This window comes from Grampus griseus (genome assembly GCF_964374135.1).
Source record: "Grampus griseus genome assembly, chromosome: 12".
Lineage (NCBI taxonomy): Eukaryota > Metazoa > Chordata > Mammalia > Artiodactyla > Delphinidae > Grampus > Grampus griseus.
The window spans coordinates 18,346,884-18,367,082 of record NC_139006.1 but is presented as its reverse complement, the minus strand read 5'-3'; the positions used below and the strand labels follow the sequence as shown (position 1 = coordinate 18,367,082).

The window sequence follows — 20,199 nt, the reverse complement described above, 5'->3', positions numbered from 1 at the left end:
TAACAACTCTGGACGTGGCCATTGTTGTGATCTCTTCAGTAAGCTGGTGCATGTCTCTCTCTCTCAGTGCTCAGGGCATGAGCTCTGTTAGGGCAGGAACCTTGTCTTCGCCTCTGGATTTCCACGTGCTTCCTAGCCCAGATGAGCAAACGTTGACCCAGTGAAAGAGTGAATACATCGATTACATTTAACACCATCCACCAGCCTCTCAGCTATCACAGACTTCGTGGTGAGTGGATAGAAGGATCCACCTGACCAGACAATGGCCAGGGAGGCAGGAGAATGAAAAACTATTCAGAGTGATGATAGTAGCTAATATTTATTTAGTACTAATTGTATGCTGGGCGCTGTACTAGGAGCTTCATAGGTATGAATCATCGCCAGAACTCTGGGAGACAGGGACATTTAGTCTCCCCACTTTACAGTGAGGGAAATCCAGGTTCCGAGAGGTTGACTACTTTGCCCAGTGTCACACAGCTGGGAAATGATAGATCTGGGCTTTGAATTTAGGCAGTCTAGCTTCAGAGTCCATATGTTTAGCCACAGTGCTGCCTCGCAGGGGGAGAAATGAGCGCAGAGCCGAGAAGGAAGGGGTGGTTTTCGGGTCAACACAGAGGAGATCGCTGCAATGGGAGATGAGGGAAGAAAACACATCATGCAGAGGATTGGCCTTTCTGGGGTTGAGGAACCACCGGGTGAAGAGGAGATAGAGACAGGGCCGGAAGCTGGTGCTCCAGACAAGTCTGGGTTCTCAGCAGCAAGGTTGGTTTATAGGTTCCCATGGCAACTGCCAAGCAATAATCTCTTACTCCACAGCTCACTGATTCTCTGGAAAGTCCTTCCTACTCTCTGTCACTACCACTCCTCCCAGCCGACAGAGGCAGGGTGACGGCTTCTTCCCCAGGACAGACTGTGCTGGAGGAGAAGAAATGGCCTGAGACCCTTTCATGATGATGATGGAGGAGAAATTTGAGTGGGGGGACCAAAGAAAGAACAAAGAGGGGCATAAAACCTCACAGGTCTAATCATCAGACTGGGAAGGGGGTGTCAAATCAGCTTATAAATCTCATGAAAACCATGAACTGTCTCCCCAGAAAAAAGTGAGCATACACATATACCCATGCATGCAGAGTTTTGCATAGAGTTTCAAGGAACATTTAGGCTCTTTGGGACCTAAAGTAGGAAATTAAAAATCATGTAATCCAGTGGTTTCCAAAGTAGGGCAGTGGAACCCTATCTTCAATCAAAACCAAATGTGAACTCCTAATCTCTAATACAGTGGTTCTCAATCAAGGGGGATTTAAACCTGGGGATACCTAGCAATATCTGGAGATACTTTTGGTTTGGGTGGAGGCCAAGGATGTAGCTCAAAATCCTACAAAGCATAGAACAGCCACCACAACCAAGAATGATTTGTCCCAAAATAATGCTGGCAAACCCTGGTGTAATATAATAAAAGGGGAGCTGTTCATTCATTCATTCACTCATTCAGTGAAATGGGCAGGGAGCGGGGTATGGAGCTCCTCCAGCATCAGACTAAACTGACTTACCTTTGGACTCAGCTGTGTGACTTGGGACCAGCTGCCAAAGATCTCTTAGCTTTAGTTTCCTCATCTCTAAACTGGAGATTATCATGGAATATAACTACTGGACTTCTTGTACTGGGCACAGTACTCTATACACAGAGGGAATAAAAAGTGCAAACGTATTCTCTTTATTATCATTACTATGATTATTCATGGTGTTGTGGAAGATTCTTGCAAATGAAGAATTAATTCAGTTTGTAATAACCCGGAAAATTGTCTGCCATTGGCTAACATGAGGGATCAAGAACAGCTATAAACTATCTGTTTGTGTCCTCCTGAAATTCATATTTTGAAGCCCCAGTCTCCAGTGTGATGGTACCAGGAGATAAGGCCTTTGAGAGGTAATTAGGATTAGGTTAGGTCATGAGGGTGGGGCCCTCGTGATGGGATTAGTGCCCTTATAAAAAGAAGAAGAGGCGCTAGATCACTTTCTCTGTGCCATGAGAGGACACAGCAAGATGGCAGCCATCTGCAGACCAGGAATTGGGTTCTCAACAGACACCAAATCTGCTGATACCTTGCTCTTGGACTTCCCAGTCTCCTGCCCCTGTGTAAAACCAGAGCACTGAACTGGGCGATCCCCTAATGATCCAATCATCCCTAGGATAGGACAACTAGGGGCATACGTACAACTTAGAATCACACAAGCCAACCCACTGGGAACAAGGTCTGGAGGGGGAAAGAGGTTTGCTCAAACTGTATTTCACACCTACGTTCCCTTTTGTCAAAACTATGGTTCGGAGAACAGTCACCCACCACGTGCCCTTTCTCTGTGTGTTGATGGGCTAAGTGGACTAAGGCCACTGGGTCTTGATGGGAGGCTGGCAGGAGCCCGACCTGGGGAAAATCACACCCTCTTCCTCCTCTTGGTTGCTGCCCTGGAAAGCCAGGTATCCACTCTTCTCTTGCCTCTCAGGGCTGTGGAAAGTGTTTAATTAATAAACACACCTTCAAAGCAAGCTAATGTTTAAAAGCAATGTTTCAGTGCTAATTATTGTTATCAGAGGCTGCTTTCCACCTCATTGGTGGCATGGATTCGGTCATAGTTAGCTAATCCCCAAGGAGAAACCAGCGCCCCCTCAGGTGTTAGGACTGCATCTTTCCCTAGCAAATGGCCTGATTCCCAAGCCACAGGATGGCCAGTTCTTTGGTCTTGGAGCCTGGATGAGGTGCCTTCACCTTCCCAGGGTCAAGTCCCAGCTCTGCCACTTCCCAGGTGTGTGGCCTTAGAACTGTTGTTTCATGTTCTTGAGCATCAGTTTTCTGGTCTAGAAAGTGAGACGTGTGTGTGGAGAGCCCGACCCACTGAAGGAATTTAATAATTATTGTTGTCAATATCAGTATGTCTTCCACCGTGGGCTCAATGTTTTCTTTTGCTTTTTGATCAGGTTTATTGAAATATATTTTGCATATAACAAAATTTGCCCATTTCAGCTATACAATTTGATGACTTTTAACCATCACCATATACAATCATGTCACCACCATCACCATCATGCTATGGAACATTACCATTTCCCCCCAGAAAATTCTTTGATGCCCTTTGCAGTCCATTCCTTCCCTCCGCCCCCCCACCCCATAGCCTCTAGCAACCACTCGTCTGCTTTCTATCATTATAATTTTCCAGAATTTCATGTAAATGGAGTCATACAAGTCTTGCTTCTTTTAGCTAACATAAGGCTTTTGAGATGTATACTCAATGTTGCATATGTAAATAGTTCATTCCTTTTCACTCCTGAGTAGTACTCCGAGTACTCTTTTTTTTTAACCCATTCACCAATTTATAGAATTTGACTTCTTTCCAGTTTTTGGTTGTTATCAATAAAGCTACTACAAATGTTCACATGTGGGTCTTTGTGTGAACATAATGTTTTCAGTCTCTTGAGTAGATACCTAGGAATGGAATTGCTGCCAGATCACAAGGTAAATAGATGTTTAACTTTAATAAAAGAGACTCTGCCAAACTTTTCCAAAGAGGCTGCACCATTTTGTATTCCCTCCAGGAGTGTATGAGAATTTAGTTGTCTGCATATTTAAATTTTGTGCAGGGATTCACATGACAAAACAATCCCCTGCCCCATCAGTTGGGGATGTTTTGGACAATAAGTATTAGGATATCTGACTCACAGATATGTGAGCCCCCATGAGAACAGGGACTTTGATCCCTCCCCCTGCTATTAGTGGCTGCCATTTTGCTGGGCCTATTCAGAAGCAGGCAACTTCCCAGCATGTAATTCTCACACTAACCTTACAGTTCAGAGAACACCACTAACCCCTTTCACAGCAAACTGAGGCTTAGAGGATTAAATGAATTGCTCAAGAGAAGCATGGAATAGTCAGGACAAGGGCTTGAACTTTGGTGGGTCTGAGACCAAAGGCAGAGGCTTGAACCACTTGTCAACATGGCGCATAGCAGCAGGTGGGGAAGGATGGTGGGGGAAAGATGCTGCCATCTCATGTAGGAAGTAAGACATGGACACAAATAGACCAGAACGCAGTTTATTAGAAAGAAACCAGAGCCTTGTGCGGAGTGCTTTGGAGGTCCAAGGAAGCAGAAAGTCTGAAATCTCCAAGAGCCCTTTTTTTCTCCAGCTCCTTTGTGGTTTGCAGTCCCCAAGCAAAGCTTTCCCTTAATCCAATTAAAACGCACTTGTTTATGCTTATCAGCTCTTTATTTGGTTTGTTAAAAATGTGCAAATTACCCAGAGGCCTCTTCGTCCTCTGAACCAAAAGGCATCAATAAAACTATTAAGTTAAATCCAATTAAGCGCAACTGCTGGAACTTGAGTGTGGTAGAGCAGAACAGAAGGGAAGGAGGGAGGGGAAAGGATTTTGCTGGGGAGAGGAGAGATTCTTCCTACTCCTTTCAAACATTCCGTGAGTGTGGGCAGGAAAAGGGCAGAAAGATCCACGTCTACCACATGCTGGATGGTGGATTTATATGTAGTGTATCGTTCAATTATGTCAGTAACTCCGACAGGTGGACACGATGGACCCATTTTGCAGATGAAGGAACTGAGACTCAGAGAGGTGAAGCTGGTAGTCCAGAATGTCCCACGACTGGGAAGTGGCAAAGGCAGGATTTGAGTCCTGATCTGTCTAAACCCTCTGCCTAGAATCTTGGAATGTCAGAGCTTAAAGGGTCCTTAGAGGTCGTCTGGCCAAGAGCAAGCCTCTGGAAACACACAAACGTGAGTTTCCACATCCATAAAATGTGTATAGCCATGCTAGCCTCCCCGGGTTTGGGGAGGATTCGATGAAGTGATGTGTGTCTTAAGTACCTGGTACACAGTAGGTACCTGTTATAGGCTAACTTCTGATAACTGCATTCCTGTCAAAACCCATCTCCTTCCCCTTCCCTATTTTTTCAGAAAGAAAGGCTGAGATCCAGAAAGGGAACATGACCACCTCAAAGTTACAGAGACCCCGTGACAGAGGTAGGACTCAAACACAAGTGTCTTGCCTTCTGATTTAGCACCTCATTTAAGAACCTGCACTGCTTCTCCATTTTGCAGATGAAAAAAAAAAGGAAAGAAATTGAGGCACAAAGTGTAGAAGACACTTGGTGACCAGGTCATCAAGTTCAATACTGAGCCCAAGAACTTGGCAGCCGCCATGTCCTAAACTCTAGTCTTGGCACCGCTATTCCTTAGCTGTGTTGCTTGGGCACATGTCTTGACCTCTCTGAGCACCTGGTTCCTCCTCATTAAAATTGGGGCTCATCCCCCTTGTCCCAGTAAACTTTTAGGGTGCAGTGAGGTCAGGCAGGTGAAAGCCTCTTGTAAGCCAGAATGGCTGCCAACAACACTGCACGTGGAACATTTGGGGAATGGCTTGAGCATCTGTTCTTGTAGTCTCCAAAGATCCAGGATGGGTCTCTAATTCCCGGCAACCCTCTGACCCAGGGGATGCAGAGAGCTCAGGAAGGGAGAGAGGATGCCCAGGGTTCCAGGCAACGTTAATCCTATTACAGATGCATTAGGAGACTAACACTGGCTGAGTCCCAGGTCTCGGAAATCTGGGAAGCAGCTCACCTAAGTGGGCAGAAAATCACATGCGGCTGTGCACAGGAGCCTGATTACAGCAACACCATTCCTGAGCTGCAGTGATGCACTCTTCCTAGTGCAAGGATAAACAGCTTGAAGTCAGACAAAGGTGGGTTCAACTCCCATCGCCATACTATCTCCCCAACCCAGTCACCTCGGTCAAGAGACTTCACCTCTCCAAGCCTCCATTCCTCCTCCGAATGTGAAATGTAGAATAATTGTCAATAATTGTTGAAAGTTGTTAATAATGATCTTAATAGTGATCATTATGACTTTTTCATTCCACTTTTTAAGACTCAAACCCTGTTGGGAGCAGCAGAAAGTCAAGAAGTAATGGTAACAGGTGGCTCTTCCGGAAACGATAATAAAAGGAAGCTTTTATTATTAGTGTTCCAAATGCAACATCTTTGTCCAATTGGCCCTGAGAGGCTGTGCGCGTGAGGGGAGAGTTGGACCTGTTGTATAAGAGGAAGAATGATGGGATATTCTGCTCTGACATGCGCAATGGGATTTGCAGCAAAGCTGTGGACTAAAGGCCGGCTGTTGTCTTGAGGAAGGATTTTCCAACTTCCTTTATTCTCTTCTTGTAACACACAAAAGAAAGCCTAGCTCCTGGATTCTGCCAGGGTGCAGAGCAGACCCCCTTCCTGCTACAGCTCCGAGGCTTACCACCAGATGATAGGGGAATACAACATAGGGAGAGGAAAAGAAAAGATGCTTCTTTTTCCAGAGCCAGGAGTCGTAGAAGGAGAAGGGGAGAAGGATTCAGGAGAGAGGACTGCCTAGACATTTGCTTGGCCTTCCTTCTTGCAGCTTTGCCCCAGGTACAGTGAGGACAGGGGGGCTCTCTAGATCACAGCCTCATCTCACTGGCTTTCTCAGCACCCTCAGTTCTCATGTGGTATGGATGTGGGGCAGGACCAGGTGACCTTCACACAAGCTGGGATGCCTCACCTCAGTCCAAACTGGGAGGAGGGCAGAGGAGGGGTGCTGGGGTTCATATTCAGGGGAGCCACGGGGAAGCCAACCAGGCAAGCCCGGGGCAAGATCCTCTTTCCCTGGTCTTATACTCACACACACAGGACCAGGGAGAATGGAGACATTTCTCCACACGCACTGGGTCAGGGAGCCCTCGGGAGCTCTGGACGCCTCCACAATCCCCTGGGACCATCAGACCAAGCCCCGCCCTCCACATGCCCAAAACCACCCCAGGAGAAAAGCAGGAGGACAATTAACCTCAGGAACCTGTATAACTATCACCTGGACTAAAATGTCAAAACGGGGTTAGACTCGTTTGCTAGGGCTGCTGTAACAAATTACCGCAGATTGGGCGGTTTAAACATCAGAAACACACTGTCTCACAACTGGAGGTTGGAAGTCCAGGATCAAAGTGTCAGCAGGGTTGGTTCCTGCTGAGAGCCTGGAAGGGAAGATCTTCTCCACGTCTCTCTCCATGGCTTGTACATGGCTGTTTCCCCCTCTGTCTCTTTATGTCGTCTTTTCTCTGTATGTGTCTGTGTTCAAATTTCCCCTTTTCATAAGGACACCAGTCATATTGGATTAGGACCCACCCTAATGACCGATTTCAACTTTATTACCTCTGTGAAAACTCTATCTCCAAAGCAGGTCACATCTTGAGGAACTGGGGGTTAGGAGTTCAACACATGAACCTGGGGGACACACTTCAACCCACAACATGGGTAAAGCTTAATTGTTTGTTTTTTGTTTTGTTTTTTGCCAATGCAGGGGGGTGGGAGAAGTTGGGACAGATGTCATAAGGAAGACCAGATCAGCTGCAGACAAAGAAATTACATTTTCTTCACACACCAGCATTGCAGCAAGCATTCGAGGTGCAACCCCAATACGTAATTTAAGCAGATTTGCACAGCCTCCTGAAACAATGGTCTGAATTAGGCACGGCCCCCAGAGATAACAAAGCAAGTGCAGTCTGGTAGCTCCAGTAAAAGGGAAAAAATGGAATAAAACATTACAACGGCGAGAGCTAGCAACTTTGGGGGTCATGTAATATTGTCCAGATGCTGTGATAAGCTCTTGACATGGATTATTTTATTGAATCCTCATGCAACCCTGCAGGACATTTTCCCCACACTCTGAATCGTATGGATGGGGAAACTGAGGCTCAGAGAGGAAAAGTTATTTGCCCAATCAACCTGGCCTCATTCCAGAGACTATGCGTGTGATCACTGCCTACTGCACCCGCCTCTCTTTCCTGAGCTGGCTGACCTCCTCTTAAGGCCTCCAAAGAGCGTGTCCCTCTCCTCCAAGGGAGAGGGTGGGGTCCAGACCTGAGGTGGGGCTGGTGTGCAGAAAGCTCAGATTAGTCAGACCTGCAGATTTCCCCGGGCTTGAGGGTCAGGCTTCAGAAGCTCAGCTATACCTAGCTTCTCGGGGGAGAATCCGTCAGGGAGTTACAAAAACAACAAGGGCCAACAATGACACTTCTAAAAAGGAAACAATCTACATGTCCCTCGATAGGGGGTTGCCTAGATAAGTTGCGGTTCTTTTACTAGGTTTGCTAGGAAATCAACTGAGCAATTAATGCTCTATAAAGGAATATGTGGTGGACACAGATTGATGTGTCTGAACCAAAATGTGAGAAAAAGATGGAGCTGTTGAAGGGGATGGACAACCACACTGAAGAGCAGAGAACAGTGGAGCCGGCTGTGGGGACATCTGGGTTCTTGCCCTGGCTCACCTCCGATGAACTGTGGAGTCCCATCAGGGATCCAGTGGAGCGGCTCCACTAGACTGACCATAAGGGTCTTGTCAGTTTTGACGTGTTCAGCTTGAGCAAGCCGTTTCCATAGAACTATCTGCATCCTTGAAGATGCTGTGGCCAGGGGACCAGGATGAGGTTTATAAGCAGGTGACACACTTGTGAAATCCAGGAACAAGAAAGGGGTGACATTTAAGATTCCAACAAGCTGAAAACCCATTGTCCCTATGGTGAGCTTGTTAGGGGAGCAGGGAAGCCCCTGTTCCATTCCCAATTTCTTGTTCCTTCAACCTTCTCGGTTCCTGCAATTCCACCTTTAGCATGCCATTCGCTTGGGCTAAGCAATGCCAGCTCCCTGATGCTCTTTCAAAGGAGGGAAGGAATATTGGATCAAATCACTCTTCTATTTTGAGGAGTCAGAGATGGGGGAGCAGTCGCTGACAGATGCATCCTGGCCCCCAGAATCAATCCCAGTTCAGCAACTCCCAGCCAAGATGGGAGTCTTCTCTCTCTAACTCCTGGGAGGTTCAAGGCTTTATAACAGAAAGCCTTTCTCTCCCTTCTGTACTGATTTCTTCATACCTCATTTATTAACCACAAGCAGCAGCATATCTAGTGAAAGAGTATGAGCCACCGAGCAATACAGGCGTGGGATCAACTCTCACCTCTTCTCCATACTAATATGTTGTAAGATTCAGGAAAGTGAGGATAGTGATTGCTATCATATCCCCAGAGCCCAGCACAGTGTAGGTGCTCAATAAAAATCAATGAAACTTCCCAAGTTTCATCAATATAGAAAAAAAGGTGAAAACAATTTGGAAATGGTGAATTGTAATAGCCATTGTCATAAACTCGATGATGATGATGATGATGATAAAAATAACATCAGCTTGTGCTTATTTCTTCATTCATTCCACAAAAATAGTGTGAGCACTTTTTGTGTACTAAGCACAGCTCTGAGTGCTGGGGATACAGAGGTGGGCAAGATATACACCAATCCCTGCCTTCATGGAGCTCACCGCCCAGTAGGGGAACAGCCTTAAGGCAGTTAAACACAGAAATAAATGAAATGATTCCAGATGGCAATAAGTACCCTAATGGATATCCGTGTGGTTCTAGGAAACTTGAGCTCTTGAGTTTCAGCTTCTTCATCTCCAAAGTTAAGACGCTTTTACGCTTCAGGCTCCTAATGAGGATGAAATGGGATGATGGATGTGGAATTGCCTAAAATCCCGTCATGAGTCAAACCTTCCCAGTAAAGCGCTGGACCCTGAGCATCGTAAACTGCCTGCCGTGAACCAGGGGCTCATAGGCTGTTAGCAGCCACAAGCCAAGGCTGAGAGCCCCCTTTCCCACCTCCCTGTGTGTGTCCCTGCTCTGTGGCACCAGCATCTGGGAGCCAACCAGAAACTCATTCTATTATCCAGATGTTTACTCTATAGGTGTGTCAAACATCTGTATGATGGAAGCCAGGGAGAAGATAATCCAGATCCACCTCTCCCAAAGCTAGACATCTGGGCTCCAGGGACACTTGGGCATCAGGGAGTCATTATCTGGCTGTGCTTCCTGCTGTAGTATCACCCAGTGCCCAACACAGACCTGGGGCCCAGTTGATTGCTCTATCCATGATTTCTAAGTGGAAGCTTGTGGTCATGGTTGTACCAGCCAAATCCTTAACAGAGTCCTGGTCCGGAAAAGAACTACAAAACAGTAGGAGGAGGGGAAAGAGGAGGAGGGAGGCATCTGGTTCCTTTAGTTTCAGGCTGCAATTAATCAGACAAAAGGGAAGGGAAAAAACCAAGGGAGGTAGAAGCACTCCATGGAAGCCTCCTTCATTTGTGACCGCTCCTAATGGTACAAGGGAAAGAACCGTGGCTTCTCCACTTCCAAACTAGGTGACCTGGGGCCTCAGTTTCCATGTCTGTGAAATGGGGGATAGTCCTACCCTTTCCAAGTTCCATCAATATGGGAAAAAATGTGAAAGTACTTTGGAAATGATGTAATCATGATTGTCATGAAATTAGATGATGATGATGATAAAAATAACATCAGCTTATGTTATTTTTTCATCTGTTCAACAAAATCCTGTGAGCACTTTTTCTGTGCTAAGCACCACTCTGGGCACTGGGGATACACAGGTGGGCAAGATGGGCACGGTCCTTGCCCTGATGGAGCTCACTGCCCAGTAGGGGGACAGTCTTAAGGCAGCTAAACAAATAAATCAATCCGGATGGCAGGAGGTACCATGATGAAAATGAAACAAGAGATCTGATAGACAGTGAATGGGGATTTAGGCTACTTTAAGTGGGGGAAGGGGTCAGGAAGGACCTCTCTCAGGAGGTGACACTGGAGCTGAGATCTGGAGGGGGTGGAGGAACCAGTCATGCAAACAGAGGTCCCAGGATAGCAGACACGAAGGCCAGAAGTGGGAACAGCCTCGGATGTGTTAGCATTGTTGCCGTTGTTAACCTGCCTCTTTTGTTTTGGGGACGCAGAGAGGAATGCCTGACTGGGGAGCATCACGAGATAAAGATGGAGGAGGTGATGTCAGTCCTCTAGGGCCTCGTAAGCCACAGTAAAAGGTTTGGATTATTGTACTCCGTGACGGATGGATGCTAACTCTGGCTGCTTTGCGGTGATTGGTTGTCGGGGGGCAAGGCTGGAAGTGGGGAGACCAATGATGGGGTGGATGCATGTCTAGATGAAAGAGGGCAGTGAGTGTGAGCCCAACACCTGCTAAATGCTTACATGCCACATCTCCTTTAATCCCCATAGCAACCCCGTGAGCTGCAAGTTCCTATTATACCCATTGTACAGATGAGAAAACTGAGGCTTTGGAGATGTTGAGTAGCTTGCCCAAGGTCATAGAGCCTTAACCTTAGCCCTAACCCTAGCTGATGTAAATGGTGGAGCTGAGGTTCCAACCCACTCAGTCTGACTCCTGAGCCCATGTGATCCTGGACCTTAACCATCAGAAGCCCTTTGAGTCAGGGGACAGAGCTGGGCAGGGTATGCTCAGTCTTTCCTAAGGTCCTGCCTCTTTGGATAGACCCTGCAGGGATTACCCCCCTCTGAGTTGCTCCCTTGAATCAGAGGGAAGCCCCCAAACCTGGGTCTGTCTATGCTGCCAATGCAAGTGGGAAGTCATTCCTGCAGACGCCATGAATTATTTTATTTTATTTTTAAAAATACTTTTAATTGAGGCATAACTTAATTACTGTGAAGTGCATTAGTCTTATATGTACAGATAAATGGGTTTTTACATATGAAGACAGCCATGGAACCACCATCTACATCAAGATAGAGATCATTTCTCACCCATACCCAGGACAATTTTGAAGGGTAAAGTTTATGCCCCAAACACAGCATGTCTCTGCCCTGTACCAGGTTTTTCCAAGATCTCCTGTTTCCCCTGGAAGGAAGACTCTGCTGGAAACTCCCAGTGACTCCCAGATCTTAGGCAGGGGTCCTGCAGGGCAGACCAGCACCAAAGCCCTTGTCAACAAACTAAGAAGTGAAGAGGGTAGCTTGGTGAATGTCCAGGTCTGTAGAATAATGGTATTTAAAAATGATCCACATGAGCATTTCCACACACATCTCATTTCACAGCAGTCAGTGAGGTAGGAAGGAGGTCCCAATATTATTACAAAAAAGCCTCAGTTTCACCATCTGCAAAATGGGGGGATGGGAAGGGATGAACTTGATGAAGCAGAGTTCCTTCCAAACTCAACAACCCTAAGATTCTCAGGCTCAGGAGGAAGTGACAAAGCCACCCAGACACCACTTCCTCCCTCCAAACGAAAAACCTATCTCTCAGATTCCCCCACTCTCACCGCCTCAAAATCTGACAGTGGAGAGAGAGCACATGCTTGCCATCGTTCTCCAGGGAGGAATCTCTTCAGAGGACAGTTTATGTTTGCAAGTTGCTTTAGGATCCAAAGAGACTGGGGTTTGAATTCTAGCTCTACCACTTACTAGCTGTGTGACACTGGGCAAGTCACTTCACCTCTCTGAACCTCAGTTTCCTCATCTGTACAGGCAGATGGTAATGGTCCTTACCACAAAGATCGCTGTAAGGATTCCATGAGTTAATGACAGGAAAGTGCTTGCAGGGCGTCTGGAGGATCCCCCAGGGCAGAACTCGGTGACCTCCAAGGTTAAACCCCAAGTTCAAGCACTGGGAGTGTTGTCTGCTTAAATTCCCCTCAGCCACCACCCACAATTGCTGCATTAATATGCTTCCATTCCTCTTAGGTTAATATATGTATTATTTATAGGGCTTTATTAACTGCTCAGAGGGCTCCCCTGAGAAATATAAGTGTGCATTGGGAGGTACATTTGAATAATATTTACAATTAATTTCCATCAATAAAGCAATGCACCGAGGTCTCTGTGCAGCTGAAACGAGCCCTGGGTTGGTTTCCCGCTAACCGGTCCCTGGAGAAAGCTTGGGTAGCTTTTAACTAGCTTTGGAATAGTCCATTTCTCTCAAGCTCCACCTTGGCTTCCAAAGTTCAGGCACCAGGGCATTCACCTGGATGCCGCAGCAGTCTCCCGCTTCCCCTCTCGCCCCTCTCTAGCTTGTCCCCCAGAGCAGCCCTGGGCATCGGGCATCCTTTTAATAGGCAGGTCTGAGCACATTACTCCCTTAAACGTGGCTTCCCCTTCACCCCCATCCCACCGTCTGGCCCTGTCTCCTCTCCATCCTATCTGGTCCCTATTCATTCTACTCGCTCTGCTGCAGCCTCCATCCCCTTTCAATCGCTCAGAGCCATTCTGCTCCCTCCCACATCGATGCCATTGCCCATGCTGTTTCCTCCACCTGAAACACTCTCCAGCACCTACCCACTGAATCAGTGCCTACCCACCCTTCACATCTCAGGTGTCGCTTCCCCCAGGAAATTTCCTTGGCCTTTGGACAGGGTCACATCCCTCTATAATATGTGGGTAGCATTTACTATGGTTGTTTTCCATTTGGGGTATATATTTTTTAATTGGCTGTCACCACTGGCCAATGAATGTGCGCAGGAGGACAGAGATGGTGTATGTACTGATCATGCCCCGCATTCCCAGTGCCTGCAGGGCCTCGCAAAGAGGACGTATTACATAGATGCTTGTGGACTGGATGAATGGGTGGATTTATAAACAGGTGGTTATGGAAATGGATGGGTGCGTGAAAGGATGGCTAGATGAATGTGTAAATGGCAGCATCTGTCCTTGGGTGGCCCGATGCATGGACTTAGGAGTAAGGAGTCCTGGGTTTCAGTCCCTTCTCTGCCATGGCTTGCCATTTTGTCTTGGGTAAGTCACTACCTGTCTCATATCCTTGGTTTCTAGGAAAATTACATGAGTTGGAGGGAATATTTTTCGAGATGTGGATTTCTTGAAGTTCAAAATTTGGGGAATGGGAGGTCGGGAATTTCAGGGCTTCTCCTGCTGTCTCACAACATAGCTGTGTGACTTTGGACAGGACATGTCACCTCTCTGAGCCTCAGGTGGTATTCCACGAGTTGCGCGGGGAAGGCAAGGGTCAGAACCCCCCAGCATGGAGCCCCAGGCTTGCTTCAGTTTCTTTATTTAAGAGAAATGTTGTCCTCAGAGAGGGGAAGCAAGCGAGCCCCCTACCTCAAGGTCTGACAAGCAGCTTCCTGGTTCCCCTGGTCTTGGATACCAGCCCCAGTAGCAATTTTCCAAAGCCAGAGCATCACAGCATGTCAGGAAGGAATGGGAGATGGAGGCCAGAGGCAGGAGTTGGGGAATAAATGACCACTCCATCCAAGCCAGCACCACCTAATTTTGCAGATTTCTCGAAGGGCAGCTCTTAGGACCTCAGTTCCCTCATTTGTAAAATGGGAAATACCTGGGTGGTTTGAGTTTGAATGGCCCTGTGGCTCTCATGATTGGATGCTCTCTTCTTCCACCCATCCTGGCCCCTAAGCCCTCCAAGCTTAAGGGCTTGAGGCAAACTCCTCCCTCAGACAGCGCCTGGGTGGGTCCCCCCTTCTGAGCCCCTCCCTCTTGTCTTGCTCCTACTTCTTCTCTCCCTTCCCCTCCCCCCTCCCTCTCCATCCTCCCAAGGGCTGAAGAAGCTGGGAATTCAGGCAGCAGACCCAGTTCCGTTTACTACTGTGTGACCCTGAACAAGTGAGGTCCACAATCTGACCCTCCCTTTCTGCACCCCCCAAGGCGGGTCTGATGGTGCTCTTCTCACAGGACCGTTTTTGAGGGTTTGATGAGATTTTGTGCCTGACACATGGTAGATGCTTGATAAATGCCAGATCTCTTTTCTTCATTGTCCTTCTCTGTTTCCTTTGTGCTTCCCTCCTCCCTCCCTCTCCCTCACCCTCAAACAGCATCTTCTCTGCTTGTCCCTCTGCCCACAGCCCCGTGCCCCCTCCACCCACCCACCAAACCCAGGAAGCAGCACGGAGGCTCCACTGGCAGGTCCTGGCCCTGGAGGGAGGGCTCTCGGGCACAAAGCGTGTTGGCTGCCTGTGGAGTAATTCAGATGCACGTGCTTTGTGAACTGCAGGGCCTTTGTATGTGTGACCTGTGGGGTCGTCAGAAGCTGTAGGGACAAGGTTGAAAAGGGTGTTATGGTTGCACTTAAGCATTTGATGGGGAACTACAATCAGAACAGGAAGACTTGGTGGGGCAGCCAGAAAGAGCGAACCCTGGCTCCGAGGAGGAAAACAGCTGGCTTTCATTTTGTTCCTGTTCATCAGCTTTTCCAATGACAAAATGATTTCCTGGCTTCCCCAGCCTGGCCTGACCTGCACGCAGCCCGGAAGGAACGAGAAACTGAGCCCCAGGGAACAGCACGGTCCTCCCCGAGTGGCTGGTGACTGTCTCTGGGGCCTGGAACACGTCCCACTCCATCCTGCGCCCTGGATGCTTCCCCTGTGAAGTTGGGAAAGGGGGTGACAGGGGGCGCTGGGCAATATTTAAAGCTCCCTTAGCTCAAGCTAAGTTCAGATTGCTCAAAACCATCGGAGGCCCCAGCGGGGTCAGTTCAGAGCTGCCTCACCAACACACTGACCCAACAAGGGAAGGAACAGTTTGTCTCTTAATGAGGTGTGATTCCAAACAGCCCATGGCCTCGGGAACTCGCGGCCCGTGCTGTGTTGACGTTACATCTGTTCACTGTATCTTGTTGAAGTGGCTTCGCACCAAAGAAACTTGGAAGAGAGCAGAATATGGACACTTGGAGGCCAAAGGGCCCTCCCGTCAGGCCTCTCTCCCCACTGCCCTCCCCCGGAGAGCTGGGGGGGGACACAGGAGGTGGGAGCCAGGGTGGGTGGCTGTGAACGGATGCCCAGGGAGCTGGGAGCCAAGTACATTTTCTTTGCCACGTTGGATCGTTTTTGAAAACTATTTGCAAAGCTGCCTTTAAAGCCCTTAAGATGTTTACATTCATCTGCTGAGGGATGCACATATATTTATGGTCAAAACCCCAAGCCTCTGCCGACTTATTTGAGCCAGACAGACCTAGGTTCAAACCTAGCCAGACTCTAACAGAGACCTGCTGGGTGCCCTCGGGCGAGTTACTCAAACTCTGAGCCCCAGACGCCTCATCCGTAAAAGGGAAGGGATGATTGTACTTAACTCAGGGCTGCTGTGAGGGATAAATGAGATACACATGTAAAGTGCTTAACATAGAAGTGCTAAATAAATGTAGGTTACCAGGATAGTCTAGAATATTCTCAGTAGATACATTCTCCATAAAAGAACAGAGTTTCTGGGACCAGACGGAGCTGGGTTCAGACGGGTAACTGGGCCCCTGGCTAGCTGTGTGACGTTGGGTGTGTAACTTCCCTTCTCTGAGCCTCAGCTGTGTCGTTTGTAAATGGGACGATGACACTGCAGCACAGGGAGGTGTGGGCCCCAGAAAAGACAATGTGACTGCACATACGAGGGGCCCTAGGCCTGTGGGCCCCCCTCGGCCCTGCGTGTCAGGAGCACAGTCCAGTGAGCCAGGCTCCAGATTCTGCTTCAAGCTCGGGGACTGAGCCCTCGGACTCAGCTTCAGCCCGTGAGGTGCTCCGAGGTTGCTTCCTGCAGCTGATTTTGGACTAGCCTCCAGCCAGGCTTTGAGGAAGTTGGGAAGGAGTAGATGTCCCCCACCATCCTCCCATCTGCCTCCTGCCCTGGAGTGTTTTCTTCTGAGCATCTCCAGCAAGAACCAGTGGATCAGGGAAGAGGGAGGAATCCCTGTGATGGGGTAGAGGCTGCTGGTGAAGCTGCCCACCTCGAACCAGCCCAGGGTAACAAATGCAAAGTGAGAACAGGGCTTGGGGCAAGGGGCTGGCATCACCCCCACCCCCAAAATAGCTACGGCCCAAAGCACCATCGCCCTGGGAGGTTCGAGGGTGAGTTGATACATGTCACGCACCCTTTGAAAGGTCTTTTCTTTCTTCATTCCTTCCCCCAAACCCCTGAGTCCTCATCACAGCCCTGCTTCTCTTGCCCTCACAAAGAGCCCCATGGCTCCTCAGGACCTGTTGCCTGTCTTTTCAGCCAATCTGAAAGTCAAATGCATGGTCCCGGGAGTTCCTGTGCTCACATGTCACCTTCTCTTCCCAGGGAACCTGGAGAAGGTGTGTGCATTTCCACACACCCTAACCCAGAGGAATGGCTTGAGTGGCAGGATTTCTGGCCAGCTATTGACAGAGGGATATGAGCGAGGCGTGACCTACATCACACTGGGTTTGCTCTGACCTCCTCTGCTCACACCAGGAATGGACCTTGAAAAGCGTTTCTGTCATTCCTGGGAAGCACTCAGGTAGGTAACTGATCCCTCTGTCTTATGCCCATCCCAGTTCATAGCAGTGCTTTTGAGAATGCTCCCTCTTTTGCTTTGCACCAGTCAAGGCTGGTCTCCCAGGATGCACGGGAGGCTCTTCCAAGGCTGAGCACCGTAGCATGCTCTGTCCGCCGTGCCCCTGGAAGAAAGGAGTTCTGAGCCCTGGATTCCCAGTTCAAAACACAGTTCAGCCCCATGCAAAATACAGCGGGCATCTGTGGGTGCCCAAGGTGTTCTTGCCGTGGTCTCGAGAAGGCGTAGCTTTGAGCCTCCAAGGTTGGGAGTAGCCACGGGGGGCGGGGGTGTTCCAGGCGAGGCTCAGAGCATGCTGGTCTCCCTCTCGTTCATGGATGACATCTTGGTGAAACTTCTGTGGCTGGGATAGGAGGAGTGGCCTGTGTCCTCACTCAGAGCATGGACCAGACGGGAGAAGAGGGCCACCTTGAACTTCTTGAAGTCCTGACCCACGAAGACGTAGAGAATGGGATTCATGCAGCTGTTGGCAATGGCGATGGCAGTGGCCAGGGGCACACCCAGGCTGAAGACGGAGCCAGGCATGGTGCTGTGATGGAGCTCCAGAAGGTACAGCGTGTGGTAGGGGCACCAGCAGAGGAAGAAGGTGATAATGATGGTCACGATGACCTTGAAGGGCTTCTTAGTCTTGGCCAGGCGGTTGCGCCGCAGCTTGCAGACGATGGTGACGTAGCAGGCGGTGATGACGAGCATCGGGGTCAGGAAGCCACAGAGGAAGCGGGTGATGGTCACCGCCACGTGCCGGCCAAAGCCCACAGCGTCCACTTGGGGATGAGTGGGCCACGAGGAAGAGCTGGTGGCAGACAGGCTGAAGTTGTTAAAGCAGGATATTTTCCCGTGCATGTGGGCTGTGTCCCGGAAGATGAGGGATGGGGAACTCAAGAAGAAAGCCAGGACCCAGATGACCATGCAGGCCATGTAAGCCAGCCGGACGCTGCGGTGGTTCTGGGACCAGACGGGGAGGAGCACGGAGATGCAGCGGTCGGAGCTGATGACAGTGAGCAGGAAGACGCTGGTGTACATGTTGTGGATGAGCAGGAAGTTGCTGATCTTGCACATGGCTGTGCCGAACACCCAGTGGTAGTCCATGGCGGCGTAGGTGATGTGGATGGGGAGGAAGACGTTGAACAGGAAATCCGCGACGGCCAGATTGAGGAACCAGACGGTGTTCACCGTCTTCTTCATCTTGCAGGTGGCGATGATGATCACCAAGCCGTTGCCCAGGATCCCGAGGAAACAGATGATGCTGTAGACCACCACCAGGAAGATCCTGACCACCCTGCCTTCCAGGGGAGAGAACTCCTCCAAAACCACGATGGGGTCGAAGTCATCAGAGTACACGTACTCATAGGTGAGGGAGGTGATGTTATCCTCATCCTCCATTCTCTGCAAGCGGAGGCAGGGGTCATTAGGGGTCATTAGGCAGGGGTCATTAGGGGTCATTAGGCAGGGGTCATTAGGGGAACTTGATGAGAACTGGCTTTAAGAGGTTGACCTTAAAGCCAGTGCGACTGACCGGGTCCTCCCTGGCTGTGAGCAAGGCCAGTCGGGTGGCTTTGCTATTTTATTTACTGGACTAACACCTCTCAGGCACCTCCTATATATCGGGTACTATTCTAAAGGGTTGAGGTATGTAAACTCTTTTCATCCTCATAATAACTCAATGAAGGTTGTTACAAACCCCATTTTACAGATGAGGAAACTGAGGTACAGAGAGCTTGAGTCATGTGCCCAAAGTCATACAGCTGGGAAGAGGCAGAGCCAGGAGTCGGGCCCCAGCTTCAGAGTCTATGGTCCCTCTGGACCACCATGTTTTTGCTGCCTCTCTGGGACCCTCCCCTTTCCCTTACAGTCTAGTGGGAGACAACTATTCATCAAAAAACTCCTCAAATCATGGAAAAATCACAACAATGCTAAGCGCAATAAAGGAGAGGTGCGTAGTGCTGTGAACTTGGTTCCGACCATATTTCCAAAACCCAGGGACAGCTGCACTGACAGTGCACCCACCTCATCCTCGTCCCACACTGATGCCCTTTGGAGAGATGAGTTCAGATCCCGTGTCCCTTACCGTTCACTGTTATGATGCTCAAAGCTCTCCAATGTGGGTCCTTAGCCAATCAGTTCCCAAACACAGCTGGAAACACCTGCAGGGAAGAATGAGGAACAGCAGTTGGCTCTGGATCTAAGAACCAGAGGTTTGGGTGGACCCAGAGCCAGAGGTTGAATGTATCGCTGTTACTCCCACTTTCCAGAGGAGGAAGCAGAGGCTCAGAGAAGCTAAGTGATGTGCCCGAGGTTACCCAGCTGGGAAGCGGTGGAGCCCCCTGAACCCAGGTCAACAGCTGAACCCTTCATCCCAACCCCCATCTCCACCGACCCCCCCATCCCAGCACATCCAGAGACGAGAGCCTGATTCAGGGATGGGTGCAGGGGAGAGAGTATGGATGGCTCGATACGAATCCACTGCCAGGGCAGGACCCGGAAAACACCATTTCAGGCGGTGTTGGGGACACAGGAGACAAGAAGAGGAGCTGCCCAGAGCACCTACTCTGTGCCAAGAACTATAATTTCCTCATCACATTAAATCCTCCCAGAGGTTCTTCCAGGCAGGTGATACTACTCTTGGTTTGGAGCTGTGGAAACTGAGGCTCAGAGAGAAGCATCCTTCTCACCGGGCATCTTCTGGGCCCTCTGTTACCAAGAATTGGGCCCTGGTGTCACAACGGTCCCATGAGACAGACACAAATACATTCCCTGAGCATCTACTATATGCCAGACAGCTGAACTGGTACTTCATACAATCCCCATAACAACCTTGTTGGGTATTTTCCCAATTTATGGAAGAAGGAACAAAGATTGGAGAGTTCGCAAGCTTGGGAGGTCTTGGAGGAGGCGGTCTCATGCATCGTTCACACCCAGCCTTGGCCACCTGCCAGCTCTGTGGCTTTGGACACACGACTTCTCCTCTCTGAGCCTCGGTTTCCTCATCAGTAA

General features: G+C 49.2%; 1 protein-coding gene across 1 annotated transcript in view; it reads right to left on the bottom strand.

Moving 5' to 3' along the window:
* Positions 1-16,098: 16,098 nt before the first annotated feature.
* The window catches only part of CMKLR1 (chemerin chemokine-like receptor 1), a 39,120-nt gene continuing 35,019 nt past the window's right edge, over positions 16,099-20,199 (bottom strand). The window contains exons 2-3 of the mRNA XM_082668165.1: positions 19,274-19,349; positions 16,099-18,591 (exon numbers count right to left, since the gene is read on the bottom strand). Coding sequence (XP_082524291.1) covers positions 17,491-18,588 — 1,098 coding nt within the window. The 5' untranslated portion in view covers positions 18,589-18,591; positions 19,274-19,349 and the 3' untranslated portion in view covers positions 16,099-17,490. The remainder of the gene's footprint in view (positions 18,592-19,273; positions 19,350-20,199) is intronic.